The sequence below is a fragment of the Chiloscyllium punctatum genome, chromosome 52, assembly GCF_047496795.1.
Source record: "Chiloscyllium punctatum isolate Juve2018m chromosome 52, sChiPun1.3, whole genome shotgun sequence".
Lineage (NCBI taxonomy): Eukaryota > Metazoa > Chordata > Chondrichthyes > Orectolobiformes > Hemiscylliidae > Chiloscyllium > Chiloscyllium punctatum.
In genome coordinates this window covers 21,972,765-21,997,477 of record NC_092790.1, presented here as the reverse complement: position 1 = coordinate 21,997,477, position 24,713 = coordinate 21,972,765, and the positions used below count along the sequence as shown (strand labels likewise).

Here is a 24,713-nt window from a genome sequence, read left to right as displayed (position 1 = left end):
TCCAGCTTTGTCCAAATCAAAATAAAATTATTAATTTCTTCCTGTCAGATTCTGCTTTGTGAATACAGTGCAGTTATCAATCTGTCTTTGCTATGTGAGCATCCAAATATAGTTATCAACATGGACATGTCAGTTTTCACAATGCAAATGTGTGTGTTTTCCCAACTGATGCATGACTGCAGTTATTAATCTGTGCCAATTAATCTCTGTTTGCTATATCAATATGGGGGAGTGGATCTGTACCGGTCAGTTTCTCTTATGCGAGTGTAGTTATCAAATTTTTCCTGTTAGTTTCTGCTTTGTGTAGTGATTAATCTATACCTGTCAGTTTCCACAAGGTGAATGTCAGAGTTGTGTCATGCGTATGTACCGATCAGACTCTACTCTGTGAATACATCAAAGCAGGTATCGTGCTGTGCCCGTCAGTTTCTGCTCTGTAAATCTGAGTGTGTAGTTATTAATCTGAACTTGTCAGTTTTGGGTATGTGAATGTGTGTATTTCTCCTATTTGAATATATGAACTTAGTTATCATTCTGTAACGGTGGAGGCTAGGGAACTTGGGGAAATAAATATTGATGTCTTCAAAACAGTATGCATGACAGAAAAGAAGGTCCTAGAGGTGTTTAAAAAAACATAAAGGTGACTAAATCTCTGAAACACCATCAAGTATATCTCGGGATGCAGTGGAAAACTTGTGTTGATCGTTTCAAAAAATGACATTCTGTTTTCTTTCTTTTTTGTAATATTTCATAGGGAGGATCCCTGTCAGTTACTGCAATATGAATGTGTCACTGTGGATATCAAACCTGTACTTGTCAGTTTCTGTGTGAATATGTGGGTGTAGTTATCAATCAATCAGTGTCTGCAATATCAATTACACTGCCATCATCAATCTCTACCTCTCAGGTTTGTGATACATCCATATGTGATTTTAGTTATCAATCTGTACCTGTGTCGGTTTCTGTCATATCAATCTGTCCCTGTCAGTTACTGCAATGTGAATGGGTGACTGTAGTTATCAAGCTGTAACTGTTTCTGCCATGTGAATATGAGCGTAGTTATCTTCAGTTTCTAACACCAAATGTGTGAGGATAGTTGTCATTCTATACCTGTCAGTTTCTGCTTGTCAATGTGAGTATTGTTATCGATCTGTACTGCTCGGTGAAAATGTGAGGTGAGTTATTCATGCAATGTGACACTAGGAGTATTATGGTTATTAATCTGTTCCTGTCAGGTTCTGCTGTGTCAACATGATACATTTGTTATCAAACTTTCTCTGTCAGTAACTACCATGTGAACACTGAGTATATTTACAATAGACAATAGGTGCAGGAGTAGGCCATTCTGCCCTTTGAGCCTGCACCACCATTCAATATGATCATGGCTGATTATCCTTAATCAGTATCCTGTTCCTGCCTTATCTCCATAACCCTTGATCCCACAATCCTTGAGAGCTCTATCCAACTCTTTCTTAAACGAATCCAGAGACTGAGCCTCCACTGCCCTCTGGGGCAGAGCATTCCACACAGCCACCACTCTCTGGGTGAAGACGTTTCTCCTCATCTCTGTCCTAAATGGTCTACCCTGTATTTGTAAGCTGTGTCCTCTGGTTCGGCACTCACCCATCCACGGAAACATGTTTCCTGCCTCCAGAGTGTCCAATCCTTTAATAATCTTATATGTCTCCATCATATCCCCTCTCAGTCTGTTTACTAATCTGTTCCTGTCAGTCTCAGCTCTGTGTATCTGAATGTGCAGTTACAGTTATTCATCTGTAACTGTCAGTATCCACTATGTGAATGTGTGAATGCATTTATCAATCTTTCTCTATTAACTTCTGTGTTATAAGTTATGTGAATGTGCTTCGTAATTTGTCCCTGCCAGTTCTGTTATGTAAGTATGTAAATATAGTTACCAATTTCTCCTTTTCGGTTTGTACTATGTGGTAGAAACTGTACTCAACAATCTATATATACATGTTTCTGCAATGTGAGCATGAAACTACAATTATCGATCTTCTTTTGTACGCTTCTGCCCTGTGAATGTGTCAGTATAGTCATCAATCTGTACATGCCAGCTTCTGCTTTGTGAATCTGTGAAGTTAGTTATCAATCTCTGCCTGTCAGTTCTGCTCAGTTCATTTGTTTTGTGGAATGGATTGTGTCATGGAAAAGTGAAGAGTTTTCTCACTCTCAGTGCACAGTCTAACTGGGAGGAATGATATCAGGGGCTGGTCTTCAGGATGCCATCAGCTTTTCTCAGAGAATAGTGGAGTATTGCCTACATTTGGGGTAACCACATCATACGAAGGATGTGGAAACATTGCAAAGTGCACAGAGGAGATTTACCAGGACATTGCCTTCATATGAAGGCAAAGTCTTATGACGAACGGCTGAGGGACATGAAGCTGTTTTCATTAGAGAGAAGAACGTTAAGAAGTGACTTAAGAGAGACATACAAGATGATCAGAGGATTTGTTAGGGTGGACAGTGAGAAACTTTTTCCTCAGATGGTGATGGCAAGCACGAGGGGATGTACGTGAATGAGAATTAAATTGGCTTTAAATTGAGGGGTGATAGATATAGGAGAGATGTCAGAGGTAGGTTCTTTACTCAGAGAGTAGTAAGAGCATGGAATGACCTTCCTCCAACAGTAGTAGACTTGCCAACTGTGAAGGCATTTAAATGGTCATTGGATTAATATATCGATGATAATGGAATAGTGTAGGTTAGATAGGCTTCAGGTTGGTTTCACAGGTCAGTGGAACATCAAGGGTGAAGGGCCTGGAATGGGCTGTAATATTCAATGTTCGGTGTAAAGAGAATTTACAAATTACAAGATTTGGCTAAATTGATCTTTCTTCATCAGAATAAAGGGTGATTATTTGATTGTATGGTTAATTTGAGGAAATGACATTCTATCATCTTCCTTTTTGTAATATTTCATTGGGTGGGGCAAGTGGGACTCTGTACAAGAATGAAGGGAATTTGGGAACAAAGTTACACAAAGTTTTTTTAAAAAAAGAAACTTATTGCTGGGTAGTGGGAAAACATGGTTTCTCTGCCTGCAAGGTGAACAAGGTGAGAATTCTGTTGAGAGAAAGGAGGGGTTGGCAGCTCCTCTCCTGTCATGACACACTTATTGAAATGGAATGCTGGCTGAATGGGATTAGGTGCTTGTTTTTGAAAAACATTTTGAATGCATTCACATCTGTTTCCTACAACGTACATGGATGTACATTGTTATTAGTCTTTGTACCCTGTGTTTTGATATGTCGAGTGTCTCTGGGACTCAATCTGAATCAGTCAGTTCTTTTGGGTATGTGTGTGTGCTCAGTAATGATTCACTAATTGTCATATTTGGCTGTTGAAATGATGTAACAGTGTGATGTCATTATCTTTCTGGTTTGAGAAACTTAAAATGCCCTTATTAAAAACAATCTTGATTTACTCCCCAATTATGTACTTTAGACAAGGAGTCAGCCTATAACACTTCAAACACGGTGTGAATGTTAATGCATTATGAATGATATTAATTAGAAGTGGGAAGACATCTATGGAGAATGGAGAGAAGAAAGAAACTTGTCATTCCACGGTTGGGTCTGACTATTTGTTTGGATAAGTCTCTAGAAACTGAACTCAATCTAAGTCTGTTTCAATCTGATCTGAGACTGTGGAAAGGAAATTCTCCACTCTGACAGCAGTAACATACCTGGTGTTTGGTGGAAGGAGCTGATCACACTTAGCTTTGGACTGAGGAAATATTCGGTTGCCTTGACCCTTGGAATATTTGCTTGGAGAGAGACAGAAGATTTTTCAGCTGTAAACCAACATTAAGACAAGTTAGGCAAGATCAAACTGATCAGTGTGGCATTCAGTTAATAATCATTACAGATTTTTAAAACTCAGCAATTCGAACAAAACCAGTTATTGATTCCACTTTTGCCCTGAGTTGTTTCCTCATCTCCTTTTCTTTTATTTCCATTTGTTAACGATTGGGTGAGATCCAGAAACTAACATCAGGACACCTCCATGACCGGGAATTCCTGAAGGAGCTGCCATGGTGACATACATCAATATCAAGTTGCCAAGACACTAACTGAAGGGAAGAAGAGGCGCTATTTCTAATGTTTCACTCGAAACTTTGAGTCTAGTATGTGTCCTTTCTGGGATTATCACAAAATTATAGTCTGTCCATCCATTATTCACTGCCCAATATCAACAGACAGCCTGAAACTGAAGCCAAATAATGAATTGCCATCAGTGTTCAGAGGATTGCAAACCACAAGAATGTCCCACAGCAGCTCCTTCCCGCTCTGTCTCCCCCACCAGCCCCCCTCACCAGCCCGAGAAAGACCTGCCTCTTCACCCCCCAACCCGAGAAAGACCTCCCCCTTCCCCCCCCATCCCGAGAAAGACCTCCCCCTTCCCCCGCATCCCGAGAAAGACCTCCCCCCCCCCATCCATCCCGAGAAAGACCTCCCCCCCCTCCACATCCATCCCGAGAAAGACCTCCCCCTTCCCCCCCATCCCGAGAAAGACCTCCCCCTCCCCCATCCCCCCCATCCCCCTCACTCCAAGTTCCGGGACCAGTTCCTGCTCCGCTCGGCATCTCACAAACAGCTCCCGGTTCTCCCTGAACTCTCCCCCCGAATCAATCCGGGTGTGGGAGCCCCCCCCCCCCCTCTGTGTCCCAGACTCCCATCCCGATGTCCTGCTGGAAGGAGCCCCCCTACTGTTCCCTCCCTTCCCTGAGCTCCGAGCTCCCCATTGCGGTCTGTTCCAAACAAACCCCTTCCACTCACTGAGTCAATGCTCCTCAATGGCCGCGCGGGTGAAGGGCCTCACTCCTGAGCTCCTTCCCGGGTCATGTTAATAACTCCTCCCCCCGGCTTCATCACAATCCGAACAGGAAGCGGACAACCTGACGGCCATTCGACCCATCTAATGTGGACTACCATTCGATAACATCATGTCTGCGTATTAAATTCCTGCCGAACACCTTCCCATGAGTATTAACGCTTTGTCGAAAGTGTTATGCAGAGAGTGAGAATAAATGGGACATTTTCACAAATGCAGCTCAAAGAGTCAGAGAGACGTACAGCAGGGAAACAGACCCTTCGGTCCAACTCGGCCGTGCCCAGCAGATATCATCACCTAATGCAGTCCCATTTGCCAGCACTTTCCCCATTACCCTATAAAACCCTTCCTATTCATACAGCCATCCTGATGCCCTTTCAATGTTGGAATTGTACTAGCCTCCACCACTTCCTCTGTCAGCTCATTCCTTACATACAACCACCCTCTGCGTAAAAAGTTACCGTTTAGGTCCCTTTTAAACTTCACCCCTCTCCCCCTAAATCTATGTACTCTAGTTCTGGACTCCCCAACCCCAGGGAAAAAGACATTGCCTGTCTATTCTATCCATGTCCCTCATGATTTTATAAAAGCTCGATACGGTCCACCCCTCAGCCTCCAACGCTCCAGGGAAAACAATCCCAGCCCCTCCCTGTAGCTCCACTCCTCCAACCATGGCAACATCCTTGCGAGTCTTTTCTGAACCCTTTCAAGTTTCACAACATCCTTTGACAGGAGGGAGACCGGAATTGCACACACTATTCCCAAAGTGACCTAACCAATGTCCCTTCCAGCCGCAGCATGAATTCCCAACTTCTGCAAATCAAAGTCCTTACCATCAAAGGAAAACGGACGAAATGCCTCATTCACTGTTCTATCGACCTGCAACTCGGCTTTCAAAAAACTATGAACCTGCACTCCAAGGTCTCTTTGCTCAGTAACACACCCAAGGACCATGTCATTTACGTGTATAGGTCCTGTCCTGAAACGCCATTCCAAATGTCGCATTTCACATTTATCTCAATCCAACTCCATCTGCCAGTCCTCAGCCCATTGGCCCATCTGGACAAGATCCCGTTGTACTCTGAGGTAACCTTCTTCGTTGTCCACTCCAACTCCAATTTTGATGTCATCTGTAAACTAACTAACTATATCTTCTGTGTTCACATCCAAATGATTTATAGAAATTATGAAAAGCAGTGGACCCAGCACCAATGTGGCAGGGTGTCTGGTGTCGGAGTGGTAGTTTCTGAATCTCTGGTCAGGAGGCCAGGCTAAAGCCCTACCTGGACTAGAGGTGTGTAATACCTCTCCCCCTCACAACACGTAGCCCTCCATTCCCTCTGCTCTAATCCCAACCTCACCATTAAGCCAGCGGATAAAGGGGGCGCAGTGGTAGTCTGGCGCACTGACCTCTACACCGCTGAAGCCAAACGCCAACTCGAGGACACCTCTTCCTACTGCCCCCTCGACCATGACCCCACCCCCCATTACCAAACCATAATCTCCCAGACAATACAGAACCTCATCACCTCAGATCTCCCACCCACACCTTCCAACCTCACAGTCCAGGAACCCCGCACTGCCCGGTTCTACCTCCTTCCCAAGATCCACAAGCCTGACCACCCTGGCCGACCCATTGTCTCAGCATGCTCCTGCCCCACTGAACTCATCTCTACCTACCTCGACACTGTCCTATCCCCCCTAGTCCAGATACTCCCCACATACGTTCGAGACACCACCCGTGCCCTCCACCTCCTCCAAGACTTCCGTTTCCCCGGCCCCCAACGCTTCATCTTCACCATGGATATCCAATCACTCTACACCTCCATTCGCCATGACCAGGGCCTCCAAGCCCTCCGTTTTTTCCTCTCCAGACATCCCCAACAGTACCCTTCCACCGACACTCTCATTCGTTTGGCCGAACTGGTCCTCACCCTTAACAATTTCACCTTTGAATCCTCCCACGTCCTCCAGACCAAAGGCGTAGCCATGGGCACACGTATGGGCCCCAGCTATGCCTGTCTCTTTGTTGACTATGTAGAACAGTTGATCTTCCATTATTACACCGGCACCACTCCCCACCTCTTCCTCCGCTACATTGATGACTGCATTGGCGCCACCTCGTGCGCCCGTGAGGAGGTTGAACAATTCATCAACTTCACCAACACATTCCACCCTGACCTTAAATTTACCTGGACCATCTCTGACACCTCACTCCCCTTCCTGGAACTCTCCATCTCCATTAATGACGACCGACTTGACACTGACATTTTTTACAAATCCACCGACTCCCACAGCTCCCTGGATTACACCGCTTCCCATCTTATCTCTTGCAAAAATGCCATCCCGTATTCCAAATTTCTCCACCTCCGCCGTATCTGCTCCCAGGAGGACCAGTTCCACCATAGAACACACCAGATGGCCTCCTTCTTTTGAGACCACAATTTTCCTTTCCACGTGGTTCAAGATGCCCTCCAACACATCTCATCCACATCCCGCACCTCTGCCCTCAAATCCACCCATCCAACCATAAAAAGGACAGAGCCCCCCTGGTGCTCACCTTCCACCCTACAAACCTTCGCATAAACCAAACCGTCCGCCAACATTTCCGCCACCTCCAAACAGACCCCACCACCAGGGATATATTTCCCTCCCCACCCCTTTCTGCCTTCCGTAAAGACCGTTCCCTCCGTGACTACCTGGTCAGGTCCACATCCCCCTACGACCCACCCTCCCATTCCCCTGCCACCGCACGAACTGTAAAACCTGTGCCCACACCTCCTCCCTCACCTCTATCCAAGGCCCTAAAGGAGCCTTCCACATCCATCAAAGTTTTACCTGCACATCAACTAATATCATTTATTGTATTCGTTGCTCCCGATGTGGTCTCCTCGACATTGGGCAGACTGGGCGCCTCCTAGCAGAAAGCTTTAGGGAACATCTCCGAGACACCCGCACCAATCAACCAAACCGCCCCGTGGCCCAACATTTCAACTCCCCCTCCCACTCTGCCGAGGACATGGAGGTCCTGGGCTTCCTTCACCACCGCTCCCTCACCATCAGACACCTGGAGGAAGAACGCCTCATCTTCCGCCTCGGAACACTTCAACCCCAGGGCATCAATGTGAACTTCAACAGCTTCCTCATTTCCCCTTCCCCCACCTCATCCTAGTTTCAAACTTCCAGCTCAGCACTGTCTCCTTGCCTTGTCCAGACTTGTCCGACCTGCCTATCTTCTTTTCCACCTATCCACTCCACCCTCTCCTCCTTGACCTATCACCTTCATCCCCTCCCCCACTCACCCATTGTATTCTATGCTACTCTCTCCCCACCCCCACCCTCCTCTAGCTTATCTCTCCATGCTTCAGGCTCACTGCCTTTATTCCTGATGAAGGGCTTTTGCCTGAAACGTCGATTTCGCTGCTCGTTGGATGCTGCCTGAACTGCTGTGCTCTTCCAGCACCACTAATCCAGTGTGTAATATCAAGTCTGCGACTGGACGCAAATACCAGTTTATAGCAGCTGACTGACTTTAACATCAGAGATTGTGGAACTGTCAAGCACAACAATTCAGGCAGTATCTAAGGAGCAGGAAAATTAATGTTTTGAGCAGAAGATCTTCATCAGGAATAAGGGGGAGGCCCAAGGTGGGGAAGATTAATTGTGAGGTGATGGGGTTGGGGGTGGGAATGGACCCGAGAATGTGATAGGTAGATGAATTTGGGGTGAAGGTGATCGGTAGGTGAGGAGGGTGGAATGGATAGGTGGGAAGGAGTATGGATAGGTTGGACTGGTCAAAAGGGCGGTGCCTAGTTGGAAGGTTGGATCTGGAATGAGTTGGGGGTGAGGGGAAATGGGGAAAATGGTGAAATCCACATTAATCCCCCGTGGTTGGAGGGTATCAAGGTGAAGATGAGGCATTCTTCATCCAGGCATCGGCTGGTGAGAGTTTGGTGATGGAGGAGGTGTGTGCCATGCCACAGGCAGAAACTTGGTGAGGAATGGAGTCCCGTAATGATAGACCCCCACCTAGACGGGAGAGCCAGGCTCTTGATCCAGTGACAGTAAAGGAGAAGGAATACATTTCCAAGTCAGGATGGTGAGTGCCTTGGAGGTGAACTTGTCTGATATGAAGGTGGTGTTCCCCTACATCAGCTTCCCTTATCCTTTTTTGGACAGAGGTCGTCATGAGTTTGGAAGGTGTTTACAAATTACAAACCTATAGTTTACAAGGGCCATTTGAGATAGTTTTGATTCAAAGAAAAAGCCTCCAAATTGTGAAGGAAAGATCCCTGACAGAAGTGAAGCCTGGGAACAGATTAACATTCAACAAAGAATGATAAAAAGGCATTGATTACTGAAGAGCAAAGGAGTAAAAGAGTAAGGTTGTAGAAACCATGAAAAAGTGAAAGTTATGATAAGTATGTAAAGAGAGAAAGGCAAACACACAGGTTGGTGAAGACAAATAGAGTTCACTTCGAATTAAAATGGGGGGAGTCCACAATGGGGACCAACAATGGTTTTCCAACTGAATATCTTCTCTTGGTCTGTGTTCACAAAAGAGGATATAATTAACACAGAGGGAATTTTGGGGAACACAGAGTACAGTGAGATGGAGAAAATGAACCAAATCAGCATTATTTGGGAAATTGAGTGAAGGCAATGGATAGGACTGAAGGCTGAGAAATACCAGACACTGATAATCTACCCCCCAGACTAATTAACACAGTGGCCTCAGGGATCGTGGGTGTATTAGTGCTCATGTTCCAAGATTCTACAGGCTCTGCATTCATTTCAACAGATTGGAGGGTGGATAATGTGAGCAATTCAATGGAATACGGAGATAGATATACAACTGGGAATTGTAGACCAGCCAGTCTCCAGGGAAAAATCAAAATAAAAGATTTAATTGCAAAGCATTTGAGCAAACCATAGTCAGGTTCTGATGGAGTCAGCATGGATGTGAAGGGCCTGTTCCTGTGCTCACTCTTCCATGTTCTCAGCTTGACAAACCGCCTGGAAATATTTCAGGATGTAACCAGGAGAATTGATGAGAGTTTAACAATCACTGAGGAGAAAACAAAACTACAACTAACTCCCGGGACACCGGAGCAAAGGCTCAAAGGAGGAGAAATTCTATCCTTCCACACTTCCACTTGGTAATATTACTGGCCTGTGACTGTATGGATGTGAATATTGTCTCAGAGAGACTGTAGGAAAAGGGCGGGCCGGATATCGAACGTAACTGTGTTTGTGTGTCCGCGAATATTATGATATTTCTGAGTCTCTCTTGTGCAAATCCAAAACATTTTCAATTCCAGTTATCCCCCGGCTGCCCCACTAGACCCCAAAGGTGGAATTCAAGGGAATATATTTGTTGATTTCAAGATTTCAGTCTAAAAGTACCGACAATGTCAGCGCTCAGCTCAGAGAGCTCGATCTGTGCAGCAGCAAAACGCGTTTAACTCGACAACGGAGCCGTCTATTCGAGTGAAAACTTCTCAGTCGCAAACCTTCCCGTGCCAGGGTGAGGAGCGATCGAGCCTGGCTCTCTGGAGATCCGGAATTTCAGAGGAATCGCAGAGTTGAGACAGTTAGAGAAACACAGAGAGGCAGCAGGCGCAGGGAGCTGACAGCAGGTTGTCTCTGCACCGTCCGCTCGCTGCCTTGAAGTTACTCAGTGCCGCCCCCCAGCAGCTTCATTGCTGACCCAGTTCAGACTGACCCAGAGAGAGAGAGAGAGAGAGAGAGAGATTCAGCACAGAGTTCTCAACATGAGCGACAGTGCAGCCGCCGAAACGGCTCCTCCAGCCTCCGCTCCCACCAAAGCCAAGGCTCCCAAGAAAAAGGCGGCGTCTCCCCGGAAAAAAGCAGCCGGTCCCAAGTTGGGCGAGCAGATTCTGAAGGTTGTCGGGGAGTGCAAGGATCGCAAGGGAATGTCTCTTTTCAGTATAAAGAAAGCGTTGGAGAGAAGCGGGGTCGAGGTGGACAAGCGCAACTCCCAGATCAAGATGTGTATCAGGAGGTCCCTGGTGAAAGGCTCCCTGACTCAGGTCAAGGGTAAGGGGGCCTCCGGCTCCTTCAAACTCACTCAGACTTCAGGCAAGGCAGAAGGGGCAAAGAAGGTGGGAACAGCAGCAAGGGGCAAGAAAGGGGCGGTGAAGGAAACACCAGGTAAGAAGGTAACAGTGAAAAAATCCCCAGGGAACAAAAGAACAGGCAAGAAAGGAACAGTTAAGAAAGGAACAGTGAAGAAAAGAACAGTTAAGAAAGTAGGCACTGGGAAGGCAGCCCCGCCAAAGAAAAAGCGAGTGAGCAAAGCAGCGCCGAAGAAAAAGACTCCCGTGAAGAAGGTGAAAAAGGCCAAGAGCCCCAAGCCCCCCAAACCCATCAGCAAATCGGTTAAAGCCAAGACCAAGGCCAAAGTGCCCAAGAAAGCAGCAAAGAAATGAACCAGTCGGTGTAACATGTGACCATCTGAACCCAAAGGCTCTTCTCAGAGCCACCCACATCTCTCAGGAAAGAGCTGAGCCCGGATCCAATGGTCCGTGTCCCGGTGCCGAGTGCAGACATATCCCAAGATGTTCATCCGACTGAATGACTCAAACACACCCTCTCGCCCCGGTTTGTGAGACCACAGACCTGAGAATGGGGAAGGGATCACACGGGGAGGGTTTATTGATCTCCATCTGGTTATTTCACATCGCGACTTGTATTTCTGCCCGGACACCAATGTGACATATTGCAGTATTTGTATTTCATTGACCCTTCCAGGAATGATGCTTTGTTCAGTTTTGATTCTGGGGGGGGGGTTGGTGCAGGATGTTACCATGGCGTGTTCTTTCGGTCTTGTCTCTTACAGACAGATCAGGCAGTAATTCCACATTGTGTTCGGGCGAATGACAATCTGGGTGAAACAAAGATGTACCGATACAGGGAGATTCTGGAACGTTCTCGGTGGACACTGTATGAGTTTGGGAGCTGTTTAAACCGGCGGGGGTTGTTCAGATTAACCCACGGCGGTTGTTTGGCTGGGCTGGGAGAAACCCCTCGCTTTCCTCCTGCCTGTTGCACACAGGAAGGTGCACAAGAACTGACCGATGCATTTGTCTGACATTCATTGTCGTCAGTTGTTCAGAAGCCAAGTTCCAAACTGAGAGTTTCACAGTGATCACACAGAATATAACTGCTCCTGTCCGTTGTAAAATTGCTGTCTCTTGTACACAGCTGTAAATGTGAACTGGTTTTCTTTTGTAAACTCTTTTTGTAATTATTCAATAAAGTGAATAAAAATTCAAATACGAGCCCCCCCCTGCGTGCAGGGGATTAGCAATTCTTTAGTTAAAAAAGAAATCTCTCTGCTGACTGGCGTTATCCCAGCTGCAGTTCTGAATGTGGGTGAGCAGGAAGTTCGGGGGGGGGGAATTAAAAATCGCTTTCTTGCAAATTTGAAAATCCCGCCAGTATTGTTGAAAGCCGGGGCGGGGAGGGGGATGTGGGGTGGGGCTGGAAAGGCAGGTTTGCAGAACTGAATGCGTGTCAGTGGGATGATCGTGTTTCTGTTTGATCTTTCTCTCCCCGGACGGCAATCGTCCGCCTGAGACTCAATTCCGAAGTCGTTCCTGATTTCAAAAAAAGAAAATCTAACCCAACTCCTCAGAACAATATTTGGGTGTCTGGATTAACAGTGCTACCATGATACCGTAGGCCTCGTCTTGCCCTTTGTGAATATATATTGAGAGCACAGAGACCATTCCAAGGGACAGACCATTCCATACTTGAGCCACGAACTGTGGACAAGAGAGTGTACCACAAAAGCTGGTCCTTTTCTCAAGGATATTGTTGTCCTTGGTTTTTTCTCTCTCTCTCTCTCTCTCTCTCTCTCTCAGAGGGGTCATAAACAGGTCCCGGTTCTGATTAGATTGGTTTGGTACAGAGATTATGGGTATTAAGAGGCCCTTTTTTAAAAATATGTAAACAGATGAGACTTCAGGCCAAAGTGACCTGGATAATGAAAGAGACTTTTTTCAGAGTTCAACAGTGAGCTGTGAGGAAACAGGTTGCTAAAAAAACAAACTCTCTCCTTTTGTCCTCCTAACGTCAACCTGTCAGCATTTGTTCCATTTTTACAGCTTTTTCTTGAAAAGGGGGATTGTTTATTGGGACTGTCGTGTATATTCAGAACAGCATAATTAAGTGTCGTTTCCTAATTTTTTTTTGTCTTTCGTTGTGTAATTTTGTGAATACATTTCTGTCTGTTTCAGAACCTGGTCGTCAACTTACTCTGGGGTAATTTCCACTGTACACTTACCGAAACAAATTGCAAAGTTATGGTCTGCTTGAGAATGTTTTGAGTGGTCTGTGCTGTCCCTCTATTCACCAGCCATGCGTGAATAGGTGTGAATATCACTTGGCCCTTTCCTGGATTGACCAAGCCCCACACTTCCCGGGGTTGTCCTAAAGCTGAACAATTACCAAAGATGGTTGTAAAATTCCCCAAACAACTTTTCTTTCTTCAGAACCAGATTGATAAAGAAGAGGTATTGTTTATTCCAGGTCATTAGATTCTACTTACAGATAAACAATTCAACACCATTTGTTTCCCCCAGTTCAGCAACATAAACTCATGTGTTTCTGCATCCCTTTTCTAACCGATTTTATAATATTGCACACAACTCAGTGTTCCAGTAAACGTGTTTCTGCCGTAATGCTACTGCCAGCTCTTTGTCCTCAGTTGGGAGGAAGGGTTACTCCAGAGAGACTGAGTGTTTCCAGCAATTTCTGTGTTTGTGTCCTTTTCAGTTTAAAAGCATAGCCTCCGGTCAACAGACTAAAAAGTGGAATGAAGCTGTGACCCGGATGAGTCAGGAAAGCCAGATTGGACAGGGTTACCTCGAAATGTACCGAGGGGATAAAATAATCAGGAATGTGTTCCACTTGTTCTCCCGACACCAGGCGAAGCACCTCAATCCCCAAAGCCCACCCTTCATTCCTCCTCAGTATTCTCAGAAAAGGGATCTTCACTTGCAGAACCATTGCTCACAGGATCCTCGTTCACGGGGTCAGAGCAGAAATTCATCTGGTTGCAGTTCCCAATTTGAAGACCAGTGAGCTGGTCAGCGATGATGTCGATGTGAAACTCAGTGCCTGTGCCCGAGACTTCTCCCTCCTTGACCTCAGCACCACCAGTCTCTGAGACTCCTTCCTCCTTTGCCTCAGTAGCGTCAGCTTTCAAACCACCTTAGCAAGACCAGAAAGAGACATTTACATTAACACCGTCCACCTCAGCTCCCACACATCTTCTCTGCCAATGAAGGATGTTTGAACAGAGCCCACTCTCCAAATAGCAGAAATGCAGCATGGATTTCTGCTCAGCAAGGTCCCATGAACACCACATGCTAACAGTTGAGTCACTGGCTTTCTCAGTGATGGGTAGACATTGGCCTCAGGACAGAGGGAAACACTCCCACCAGCACCATGGGTCCTTCAATAATGGCTGTAGGATGTTTTAAATCAACTGTACGGCCAGACAGAGCGTCCAGTTTAAACATCTCATCCACACAAGCACAGTGTGGCACTCCCTCAGAACTGACCCTCCGACAGTGCGGCACTCCCTCAGCACTGACCCTCCGACAGTGCGGCACTCCCTCAGCACTGACCCTCCAACAGTGCGGCACTCCCTCAGCACTGACCCTCCGACAGTGCGGCACTCCCTCAGCACTGACCCTCCGGCAGTGTGGCACTCCCTCAGCACTGACCCTCTGATAGGATCAGTGCTGAGGGAGTGCCACAGTGTCAGAGGGCCAGTGCTGAGGGAGTGCCACACTGTCATAGGGTCAGTGCTGAGGGGAGTGCCACACTGCTGGAGGGTCAGTGCCGAGGGAGTGCCACACTGCTGGAGGGTCAGTGCCGAGGGAGTGCCACACTGCTGGAGGGTCAGTGCTGAGGGAGTGCCACACTGTCATAGGGTCAGTGCTGAGGGAATGCCACACTATAACAGTGCGGAGTTCCCTCAGCACTAATGGTCCCACAGCGCCCGCTCCCTCAGCACTGACCCTCCGACAGTGCGGCACTCCCTCAGCACTGACCCTCTGACAGTGCGGCACTCCCTCAGCACTGACCCTCCGACAATGCAGCACTTCCTCAGCACTGACCCTCCGACAGTGCCCGCTCCCTCAGCGCTGACCCTCCGACAGTGCCCGCTCCCTCAGCCCTGACCCTCTGACAGTGCGGCACACCCTCAGCGCTGACCCTCCGACAGTGCCCACTCCCTCAGCACTGACCCTCCGACAGCGCGGCACTCCCTCGGCACGGCGCTCCCTCAGCACTGACCCTCCGACAGTGCGGCACTCCCTCAGCACTGACCCTATGACAGTGTGGCACTGTCTCAGCACTGACCCTATCAGAGGGTGCTGAGGGAGTGCCACACTGCTGGAGGGTCAGTCCTCTCCCAGGATTATTCTCCCGTTGGGTGAGGCTAGAAACAGGGGCCATAGTCTCAGGATGCGAAGCTGCAGCTTTTGCACTGAAACATGGTGGAATCTGTCGACTTGAGGAAAGTTGGGTGTGAAACATAGTGCAGGGTCTTCAGCCAATGATCGTGTGCCAAGGATTATTCACTTGAATGTCCCCTAAAGACTCTGCTTCCACCACCACCACCAGCCACACATTCCATGCATTCTCAACTCTGGGGCCTCGGAATCCCCTGCTCCAGTGGATTTCGGAGGCTCGCGCATTCAGGGCGGGAGGATAATGTCGGAGCCGGCCTGACAGAGATGGGATGAGCCTTCGATCTGGAGCGGCGGGCTGGCTGAGTTGGTTACCTGCAGTGGCTCTCTCCTCTTCTCGTTGCCGGGGGTCTCCTCGGCCAGTCATGGTGTTTTGGGAGCCCACCTGAATGTGGCAGTTGCCGTGGGCGCCACCGGTGATGTTATTGGTGGTGACCCCATGCTGTTGGATGTTGGTGATCTGGTCGCCATAGTGATAGGAGATGGAGTAATGGTAGTTGTTCATCTGGACACCGGGCTCGGCTCTGTCGATTTGTGCTCTCGGCCACTCGCTTGTCCGATCGCTGCCTGGGGAGTCTGACAAAGAAGCGGGAAAAGTGGATGCCATTCAGCCCTACCTTCAGATCAGACCCCTGGTCAATCCCACTCCCTTAGATAAATGCGAGGTGCTGCATTTTGGGAAAGCAAATCAGGGCAGGACTTATACAGTTAATAGGAAGGTCCTGGGGGGAGTGTTGTTAAACAAAGAGACCTTGGAGTGCAGGTTCAATGCTCCTTGGATGTGCAGTCACAAGTAGATAGGATAGTGAAGGTGGCGTTTGGGATGCTTTTCTTTATTGGTCAGAGCATAAGGGTTGGGAGGTCATGTTACGACTCTACAGGACATTCGTTAGGCCCCTTTCAGAACGCTGTGTGCAATTCTGGTTTCCCTCCTTTTGGAAGGATGTTGTGAAACTTGAATGGGTTCACAAACTAATTATAAGGATGTTGCCAGGGTTGGAGGGTTTGAGCGACAGGGAGAGGCTGAATAGGCTGGGGCTGTTTTCCCTGGAGCGTCGGAGGCTGAGGGGTGACCTTATAGAGGTTTACAAAATCATGAGGGGCATGGATAGGGTAAACAGACAAGGTATTTTCCCCAGGGTGGAGGGAGTCCAGAACGAGAGGGCATTGGTGAGAGGGAAAAAGTTTAAAAGAGACCTCAGGGACAAAGTTTCCCTGCAGAGGGTGGTGTGTGTATGGAATGGCTGGTACAACTGCAACATTTAAAAGGCATCTGAATGGGTATATGAACAGGAAGGGTTTAGAGGGATGTGGGCCAAGTGCTGGCAAATGGGACTGGATTAGGTTAGGATATCTGGCCAGTATAGATGGCTTGTACCTGTTGGGTCTGTTCGTGCTGTACATCTCTGACTCTATGACCTCTTTCCCTTGTCTTCTGTAAACAGAGTCATGTACAGCACGGAAACTCAGTCCAACTCGTCCATGCAGACCAGATATCTCAACCTAATCTAGGCCCATCTGCCTCTAAACCTACTTATTCATATACCCATCCAAATGCCTTTTAAATGTTGCAATTGTACCAGCCTCCACCACATCCTCTGGCAGCTCATTCCATACATGTACCACCCTCTGTGGGGAAAAGTTGCCTCTAATGTCTCTTTTATATCTTTCCCCTCTCACCCTAAACCTATGCCCTCTAGTTCTGGACTCCCCGACCCCAGGGAAAAGACTTTTGTCTATTTACCCTATCCATGCCCCTCATGATTTTATAAACCTCTTTAAGGTCACCCCTCAGCCTCCGACGCTCCAGGGAAAACAGCCCCAGCCTGTTCAGCCTCTCCCTGTAGCTCAAATCCTCCAATCCTGGCAGCATCCTTGTAAATCTTTTTTCTGAACCCTTTCAAGTTTCACAACATCTTTCCAATAGGAAGGAAACCAGAATTGCACGCAATATTCCAACAGTGGCCTAACCAATGTCCTGTACAGCTGCAACATAACCTCCCAACTCCTGTACTCAATACTCTGACCAATAAAGGAAAGCATATCAAACGCCTTCTTCACTATCCTACCTACCTGCGACTCCACTTTCAAAGAGCTATGAACCTGCACTCCAAGGTCTCTTTGTTCAGCAACACTCCCCAAGAACTTAACGTGAAGTGTGTAAGTCCTGCTAAGATTTGCTTTCCCAAAATGCAGCACCTCACATTTATCTGAATTAAACTCCATTTGCCACCCGTCAGCCCATTGCCCCATCTGGTCAAGATCCTGTTGTAATCTGAGGTAACCCTCTTCGCTGTCCACCACACCTCCAAATTTGGTGTCATCTGCAAACTTACTAACTGTACCTCTTATGCTCGCATCCAAATCATTTATGTAAATGATGAAATGTAGTGGACCCAGCACCGATCCTTGTGGCACTCCACTGGTCACAAGCCTCCAGTCTGAAAAACAACCCTCCACCACCACACTCTGACTTCCACTTTTGAGACAGTTCTGTATCCAAATGGCTAGTTCTCCCTGTATTCCTGAGATCTGACTTTGCTAACCAATCTCCCATGGGGAACCTTGTCGAACACCTTGCTGAAGTCCATATAGATCACATCTACTGCTCTGCCCTCATCAATCCTCTTTGTTACTTCTTGGAAAAACGCAATCAAATTTATGAGACATGATTTCCCACGCACAAAGCCATGTTGACTATCCCGAATCAGTCCTTGCCTTTCCAAATACATGTACATCCTGTCCCTCAAAGTATAATATCCATGTGACAATGCTGAAGCTTTAAAAAAAGGTTATCTTTGTCATTTCTTTCTTTCCAAAAACGAAGGGATTTTTACGATAGAGGCGTTGATCTGTCTGGTGGTAAAAACCATGACTGCAAACCAGATTCTGGATTTTTGCCCGAAACGTCGATTTCGAAGCTGCCTGAACTGCTGTGCTCTTCCAGCACCACTAATCCAGCGTTGATCTGTTTGGAAAACCTGTATACAGATTGCGTGGCCTTGGGATTCTTTTTTAAAAGTTGGAACGGTGGGAGTCACCTAACAGGATGGGACCAGCTCTTACAGACCAGGATTTCCAGTATTTAAGGTAGGTTCAACTTTCAGCAGTGGCTTATGATAACTCAACTGGGCAGGAGCTGCTGGAGTCTCACTTTAACTTTGACATCAACAAAAGACAGAATTTGTTGGGAGAGCTCAGCGGGTACAGCAGCATCTGCGGAGAACTATCTGAGGTAACGTTTCGGGGCTGACAACTCTTCCTCAGAACGGACACTGCTGGGCAGGATGGGGTGAGAAAGCGAAGAGACATCAGTCAAACGTTAACTGTAATTTCTCTCCACAGGATGTTGCCAGACCTACTGAGCTTTTCCAGCACTTTCTGTTTTGTGGTTTCTGATTCGCACTGTCTGCTGTTTATCTTTTTGCTTTTTACTTAGAAATTATTTCCTCCCTCTCTCAGATACAGATGGAAGCTTGGGTTCTCTCCTATGATGGGTTAACCTGCACGACAGGACTGTGTTTCCGAATTTGCCTTTTTGCCAAAGGGATGTGTTTACGGGATGTATCTGTATTAGAATAATTCATTAGTAATAGTTACCGCATCTATTATACTTGTTGCGTTTTTCAAGAGTTAAGCTATTTTCAGTTCTTGTTTCTTTGGTTGTATTTTAACTATAGTGTTTAAATAAATTATATTTTCCTAAACGTTGACCAATCGAATTGCATCTGTAACACAGCACGTTACATTTTCCATTGAAAATAAATCAATGATTAGGGTCTAGTCTACCTTTTTAAAATATTTTGAGGAGGCCTGGCCTGAACCTGGTCCATTGCACCCACTCCACATCCCTTTTGAGAAAATCTGGTTGACTCTGCTCCCACAGAGTGGCCAACTCCCTGCCTCAAAATGATTTGTTACCGCACTCCCCTCACTCCACTACTTTCCTCAATCTTTCCCCTCGCTCCCAGTGCCTCCCTCTGCTTCCCAACTGCCCTCACAGGGCAGAAGGTGGCCATTCAGCCCATCAGAAGAGCATCCCACCCAGACCTCTCTGTCTCTATCACACACACACATCAAATAAAAACGGTCTCTTGTCACCCCTCCCCCCCATACCCCCTCCTTTCCCCCATTCTCTCTCTCTCTCTCTCTCTCTCCAAGGCATTCGGATATCCTTCTGGATGTGGACGGGCCTGTATCCCCCACCTCCTTCCCTTGAGGGCAGGATGCTCCATGTCGAACCGTCCTGCCTCACCAGGCCTTGCCTCTTGAGGGCGTACAGCGATGGGTTGACCGACTTCTTTGACTCTTTGCCCATGAACTTGGCGAGCTGCAGGGCAGTAACAGTGCCCCGGTTTGACAGCTGGCTGAGAATCTCCCGTTCGAGTGGACCTGGGCAGGATGGGGTGAGAAAGCCAAGAGACAGCAGTGAACAAGCAGTGGCTGCCCATACTCTCAGGAGCCAACTCCATGTGGGCCCAAACATACCACCCCCCGCCCCCAACTTTCTCAGTCTCACACACCCCCGACTTTCTCAGTCTCACATCCACGCAACTTTCTCAGTCTCACACCCACCTCCAACTTTCTCAGTCTCACACCCACCTCCAATTTTCTCAGTCTCACACCCCCCCCCAACTTTCTCAGTCTCACACCCACCTCCAACTTTCTCAGTCTCACACCCACCTCCAATTTTCTCAGTCTCACACACACCCCCAACTTTCTCAGTCTCACACCCACCTCCAATTTTCTCAGTCTCACACCCACCCCCCAACTTTCTCAGTCTCACACCCATCCCCAACTTTCTCAGTCTCACACCCATCCCCAACTTTCTCAGTCTCACATCCATGCAACTTTCTCAGTCTCACACCCCCGCCCCCAACTTTCTCAGTCTCACATCCATGCAACTTTCTCAGTCTCACACCCGCCCCCAACTTTCTCAGTCCCACCCCCCAATTTTCTCAGTCCCGCACCCCCGCCCCCAACTTTCTCAGTCTCAACCCCCAACTTTCTCAGTCTCACACCCACCCCCAACTTTCACAGTCTCACACCCACCCCCAACTTGCTCAGTCTCACACACACTCACCCAGCCTTCTCAGTCTCTCACACACTCCCCCCAGCCTTCTCAGTCTCTCACACACTCCCCCAGCCGTCTCAGTCTCACACACACTCCCCCAGCCTTCTCAGTCTCTCACACACTCCCCCAGCCTTCTCAGTCTCTCACACACTCCCCCAGCCTTCTCAGTCTCACACACTCCCCCAGCCTTCTCAGTCTCTCTCACACACACTCCCCCAGCCTTCTCAGTCTCTCACACACTCCCCTAGCCTTCTCAGTCTCTCACACACACTCCCCCAGCCTTCTCAGTCTCTCACACACTCCCCTAGCCTTCTCAGTCTCTCACACACACTCCCCCAGCCTTCTCAGTCTCTCACACACACTCCCCCAGCCTTCTCAGTCTCTCACACCCCCGTCCCCAACCTTCTCAGTCTCACACACACTCCCCCACCCTTCTCAGTCTCACACACACTCCCCAAGCCTTCTCAGTCTCTCACACACTCCCCCAGCCTTCTCAGTCTCTCCCACACACACTCCCCCAGCCTTCTCAGTCTCTCTCACACACTCCCCCAGCCTTCTCAGTCTCTCTCACACACTCCCCCAGCCTTCTCAGTCTCTCTCACACACTCCCCCAGCCTTCTCAGTCTCACACACACACTCCCCCAGCCTTCTCAGTCTCACACACACTCCCCCAGCCTTCTCAGTCTCACACACACTCCCCCAGCCTTCTCAGTCTCACACACACTCCCCCACCCTTCTCAGTCTCACACACACCCCCAGCCTACTCAGTCTCACACCCACTCCCCCACCCTTCTCAGTCTCACACACACTCCCTCAGCACTGACCCTCCGACAGTGCCCACTCCCTCCGTACTGACCCTCCGACAGAGCCCACTCCCTCAGCACTGACCCTCCGACAGAGCCCACTCACTCAGCACTGACCCTCCGACAGTGCGGCACTCCCTCAGCACTGACCCTCCAACAGTGCCCACTCCCTCAGCACTGACCCTCCGACAGTGCGGCACTCCCTCAGCACTGACCCTAAGGCAGTGCCCACTCCCTCAGTAAAATCATGTAGGTTTCCTTTTATGGGGAATCTGATGTGAATTACTTTGACAGTAACTCACAGGGTGGGAGGTAAATTAATATTTCGGGATTTTAATTTTTTAATCCAGCTCTGGGAGACTCAATATCCAAATGTAGTCTTCCCAAGTGAACAATGATAACCTTCCAATCTGTGTTAATTTGATAGGAATCAGGTTTCAATCCTACCATAGTATTTTATGAAAAGTTTATTCTGAACAAACACTGCTCCCATACTGTTTAATCCAATCTCATTTCATCTATCAAGGTACTGATGGACCAATCTACCTCTGCCCACACGGTGCCAATTGACCCCATTGGGGTGAATCTCTGTGACAGCATTAGGGTCCCAATGCCCTGGGATAGTCATGGACAGAGATTAAAGAGTGCTCTATCAGACTTACCAAGTCCATTTCCATTGTTGCTCACAACAGGACCAGCCATTGTGTTCATCGGCACTAGCGAGGTAGCTGGGGAAGGTCAGACAAGTTTAAGCATTTTCAGTAACAACACCCCCCACTCCACAGTGTCAGGGGGGTAGGAATCACAAACAGGGTTAGGGAGGTCTGTGGGGCCCTGTGACCATGCATCGACAGTGCGGCATTCCCTGAGTGCTGACCCTCCGACAGTGCCCGATCCCTCAGCACTGACCCTCCGAGAGAGCCCACTCCCTCAGCACTGACCCTCTGACAGTGCCCACTCCCTCAGCACTGACCCTCCGACAGTGCCCGATCCCTCAGCACTGACCCCCCGACAGTGCCCACTCCCTCAGCACTGACCCTCCGACAGTGCCCACTCCCTCAGCACTCACCCTCCGACAGTGCGGCACTCCCTCAGCACTGACCCCCCGACAGTGCGGCGCTCCCTCAGCACTGAACCTCCGACAGTGCCCACTCCCTCAGCGCTGACCCTATGGCAGTGCCCACTCCCTCAGCACTGACCCTCCAACAGTGCCCACTACCTCAGCACTGACCCTCCGAAAGTGCGGCACTCTCTCAGCACTGACCCTCCGACAGTGCGGCGCTCCCTCTGCACTAACCCAATGGCAGTGCCCAGTCCCTCAGCACTGACCCTCCGACAGTGCCCACTCCCTCAGCACTGACCCTCTGACAGTGCCCACTCCTTCAGCACTGACCCTCTGACAGTGCCCACTCCCTCAGCACTGACCCTCCAACAGTGCCCACTCACTCAGCACTGAGCCTCCGACAGTGCCCACTCACTCAGCACTGAGCCTCCGACAGTGCCCACTCCCTCAGCACTGACCTTAAGGCAGTGCCCTCTCCCTCAGCACTGACCCTCTGACAGTGCCCACTCCCTCAGCACTGACCCTCCGACAGTGCCCACTCCCTCAGCACTGACCCTCTGACAGTGCCCACTCCCTCAGCACTGACCCTCCGACAGTGTGGCACTCCCTCAGCACTGACCCTCCAACAGTGCCCACTCCCTCAGCACTGACCCTCCGACAGTGCGGCACTCCCTCAGCACTGACCCTAAGGCAGTGCCCACTCCCTCAGTAAAATCATGTAGGTTTCCTTTTATGGGGAATCTGATGTGAATTACTTTGACAGTAACTCACAGGGTGGGAGGTAAATTAATATTTCGGGATTTTAATTTTTTAATCCAGCTCTGGGAGACTCAATATCCAAATGTAGTCCTCTCAAGTGAACAATGATAACCTTCCAATCTGTGTTAATTTGATAGGAATCAGGTTTCAATCCTACCATAGTATTTTATGAAAAGTTTATTCTGAACAAACACTGCTCCCATACTGTTTAATCCAATCTCATTTCATCTATCAAGGTACTGATGGACCGATCTACCTCTGCCCACACGGTGCCAATTAACCCCATTGGGGTGAATCTCTGTGACAGCATTAGGGTCCCAATGCCCTGGGATAGTCATGGACAGAGATTAAAGAGTGCTCTATCAGACTTACCAAGTCCATTTCCATTGTTGCTCACAACAGGACCAGCCATTGTGTTCATCGGCACTAGCGAGGTAGCTGGGGAAGGTCAGACAAGTTTAAGCATTTTCAGTATCAACAGCCCCCCTCCACAGTGTCAGGGGGGTAGGAATCACAAACAGGGTTAGGGAGGTCTGTGGGGCCCTGTGACCATGCATCGACAGTGCGGCATTCCCTGAGTGCTGACCCTCCGACAGTGCCCGATCCCTCAGCACTGACCCTCCGAGAGAGCCCACTCCCTCAGCACTGACCCTCTGACAGTGCCCACTCCCTCAGCACTGACCCTCCGACAGTGCCCGATCCCTCAGCACTGACCCCCCGACAGTGCCCACTCCCTCAGCACTGACCCTCCGACAGTGCCCACTCCCTCAGCACTCACCCTCCGACAGTGCGGCACTCCCTCAGCACTGACCCCCCGACAGTGCGGCGCTCCCTCAGCACTGAACCTCCGACAGTGCCCACTCCCTCAGCGCTGACCCTATGGCAGTGCCCACTCCCTCAGCACTGACCCTCCAACAGTGCCCACTACCTCAGCACTGACCCTCCGAAAGTGCGGCACTCTCTCAGCACTGACCCTCCGACAGTGCGGCGCTCCCTCTGCACTAACCCAATGGCAGTGCCCAGTCCCTCAGCACTGACCCTCCGACAGTGCCCACTCCCTCAGCACTGACCCTCTGACAGTGCCCACTCCTTCAGCACTGACCCTCTGACAGTGCCCACTCCCTCAGCACTGACCCTCCAACAGTGCCCACTCACTCAGCACTGAGCCTCCGACAGTGCCCACTCACTCAGCACTGAGCCTCCGACAGTGCCCACTCCCTCAGCACTGACCTTAAGGCAGTGCCCTCTCCCTCAGCACTGACCCTCTGACAGTGCCCACTCCCTCAGCACTGACCCTCCGACAGTGCCCACTCCCTCAGCACTGACCCTCTGACAGTGCCCACTCCCTCAGCACTGACCCTCCGACAGTGTGGCACTCCCTCAGCACTGACCCTCCAACAGTGCCCACTCCCTCAGCACTGACCCTCCGACAGTGCGGCACTCCCTCAGCACTGACCCTAAGGCAGTGCCCACTCCCTCAGTAAAATCATGTAGGTTTCCTTTTATGGGGAATCTGATGTGAATTACTTTGACAGTAACTCACAGGGTGGGAGGTAAATTAATATTTCGGGATTTTAATTTTTTAATCCAGCTCTGGGAGACTCAATATCCAAATGTAGTCCTCTCAAGTGAACAATGATAACCTT

The 24,713-nt window shown here is 49.0% G+C and overlaps 2 protein-coding genes across 2 annotated transcripts in view; one reads left to right on the top strand and one right to left on the bottom strand.

Annotated features, from left to right (window-relative positions):
- The first annotated feature begins 10,576 nt into the window (after positions 1-10,576).
- On the top strand, positions 10,577-12,100 carry LOC140470890 (histone H1-like). The gene has a single exon (XM_072566836.1). The coding sequence runs from the start codon at positions 10,635-10,637 to the stop codon at positions 11,310-11,312; it is 678 nt and encodes a 225-aa protein (XP_072422937.1). The 5' UTR covers positions 10,577-10,634; the 3' UTR covers positions 11,313-12,100.
- Positions 12,101-13,405: 1,305 nt separating this feature from the next.
- LOC140470626 (uncharacterized) overlaps positions 13,406-24,713 on the bottom strand; it is a 34,087-nt gene continuing 22,779 nt past the window's right edge. Inside the window, exons 8-12 of the mRNA XM_072566672.1 lie at positions 23,440-23,505; positions 21,908-21,973; positions 19,575-19,760; positions 15,684-15,944; positions 13,406-14,100 (exon numbers count right to left, since the gene is read on the bottom strand). Of these exons, the coding sequence (XP_072422773.1) occupies positions 13,847-14,100; positions 15,684-15,944; positions 19,575-19,760; positions 21,908-21,973; positions 23,440-23,505 (833 nt within the window). The 3' untranslated portion in view covers positions 13,406-13,846. The remainder of the gene's footprint in view (positions 14,101-15,683; positions 15,945-19,574; positions 19,761-21,907; positions 21,974-23,439; positions 23,506-24,713) is intronic.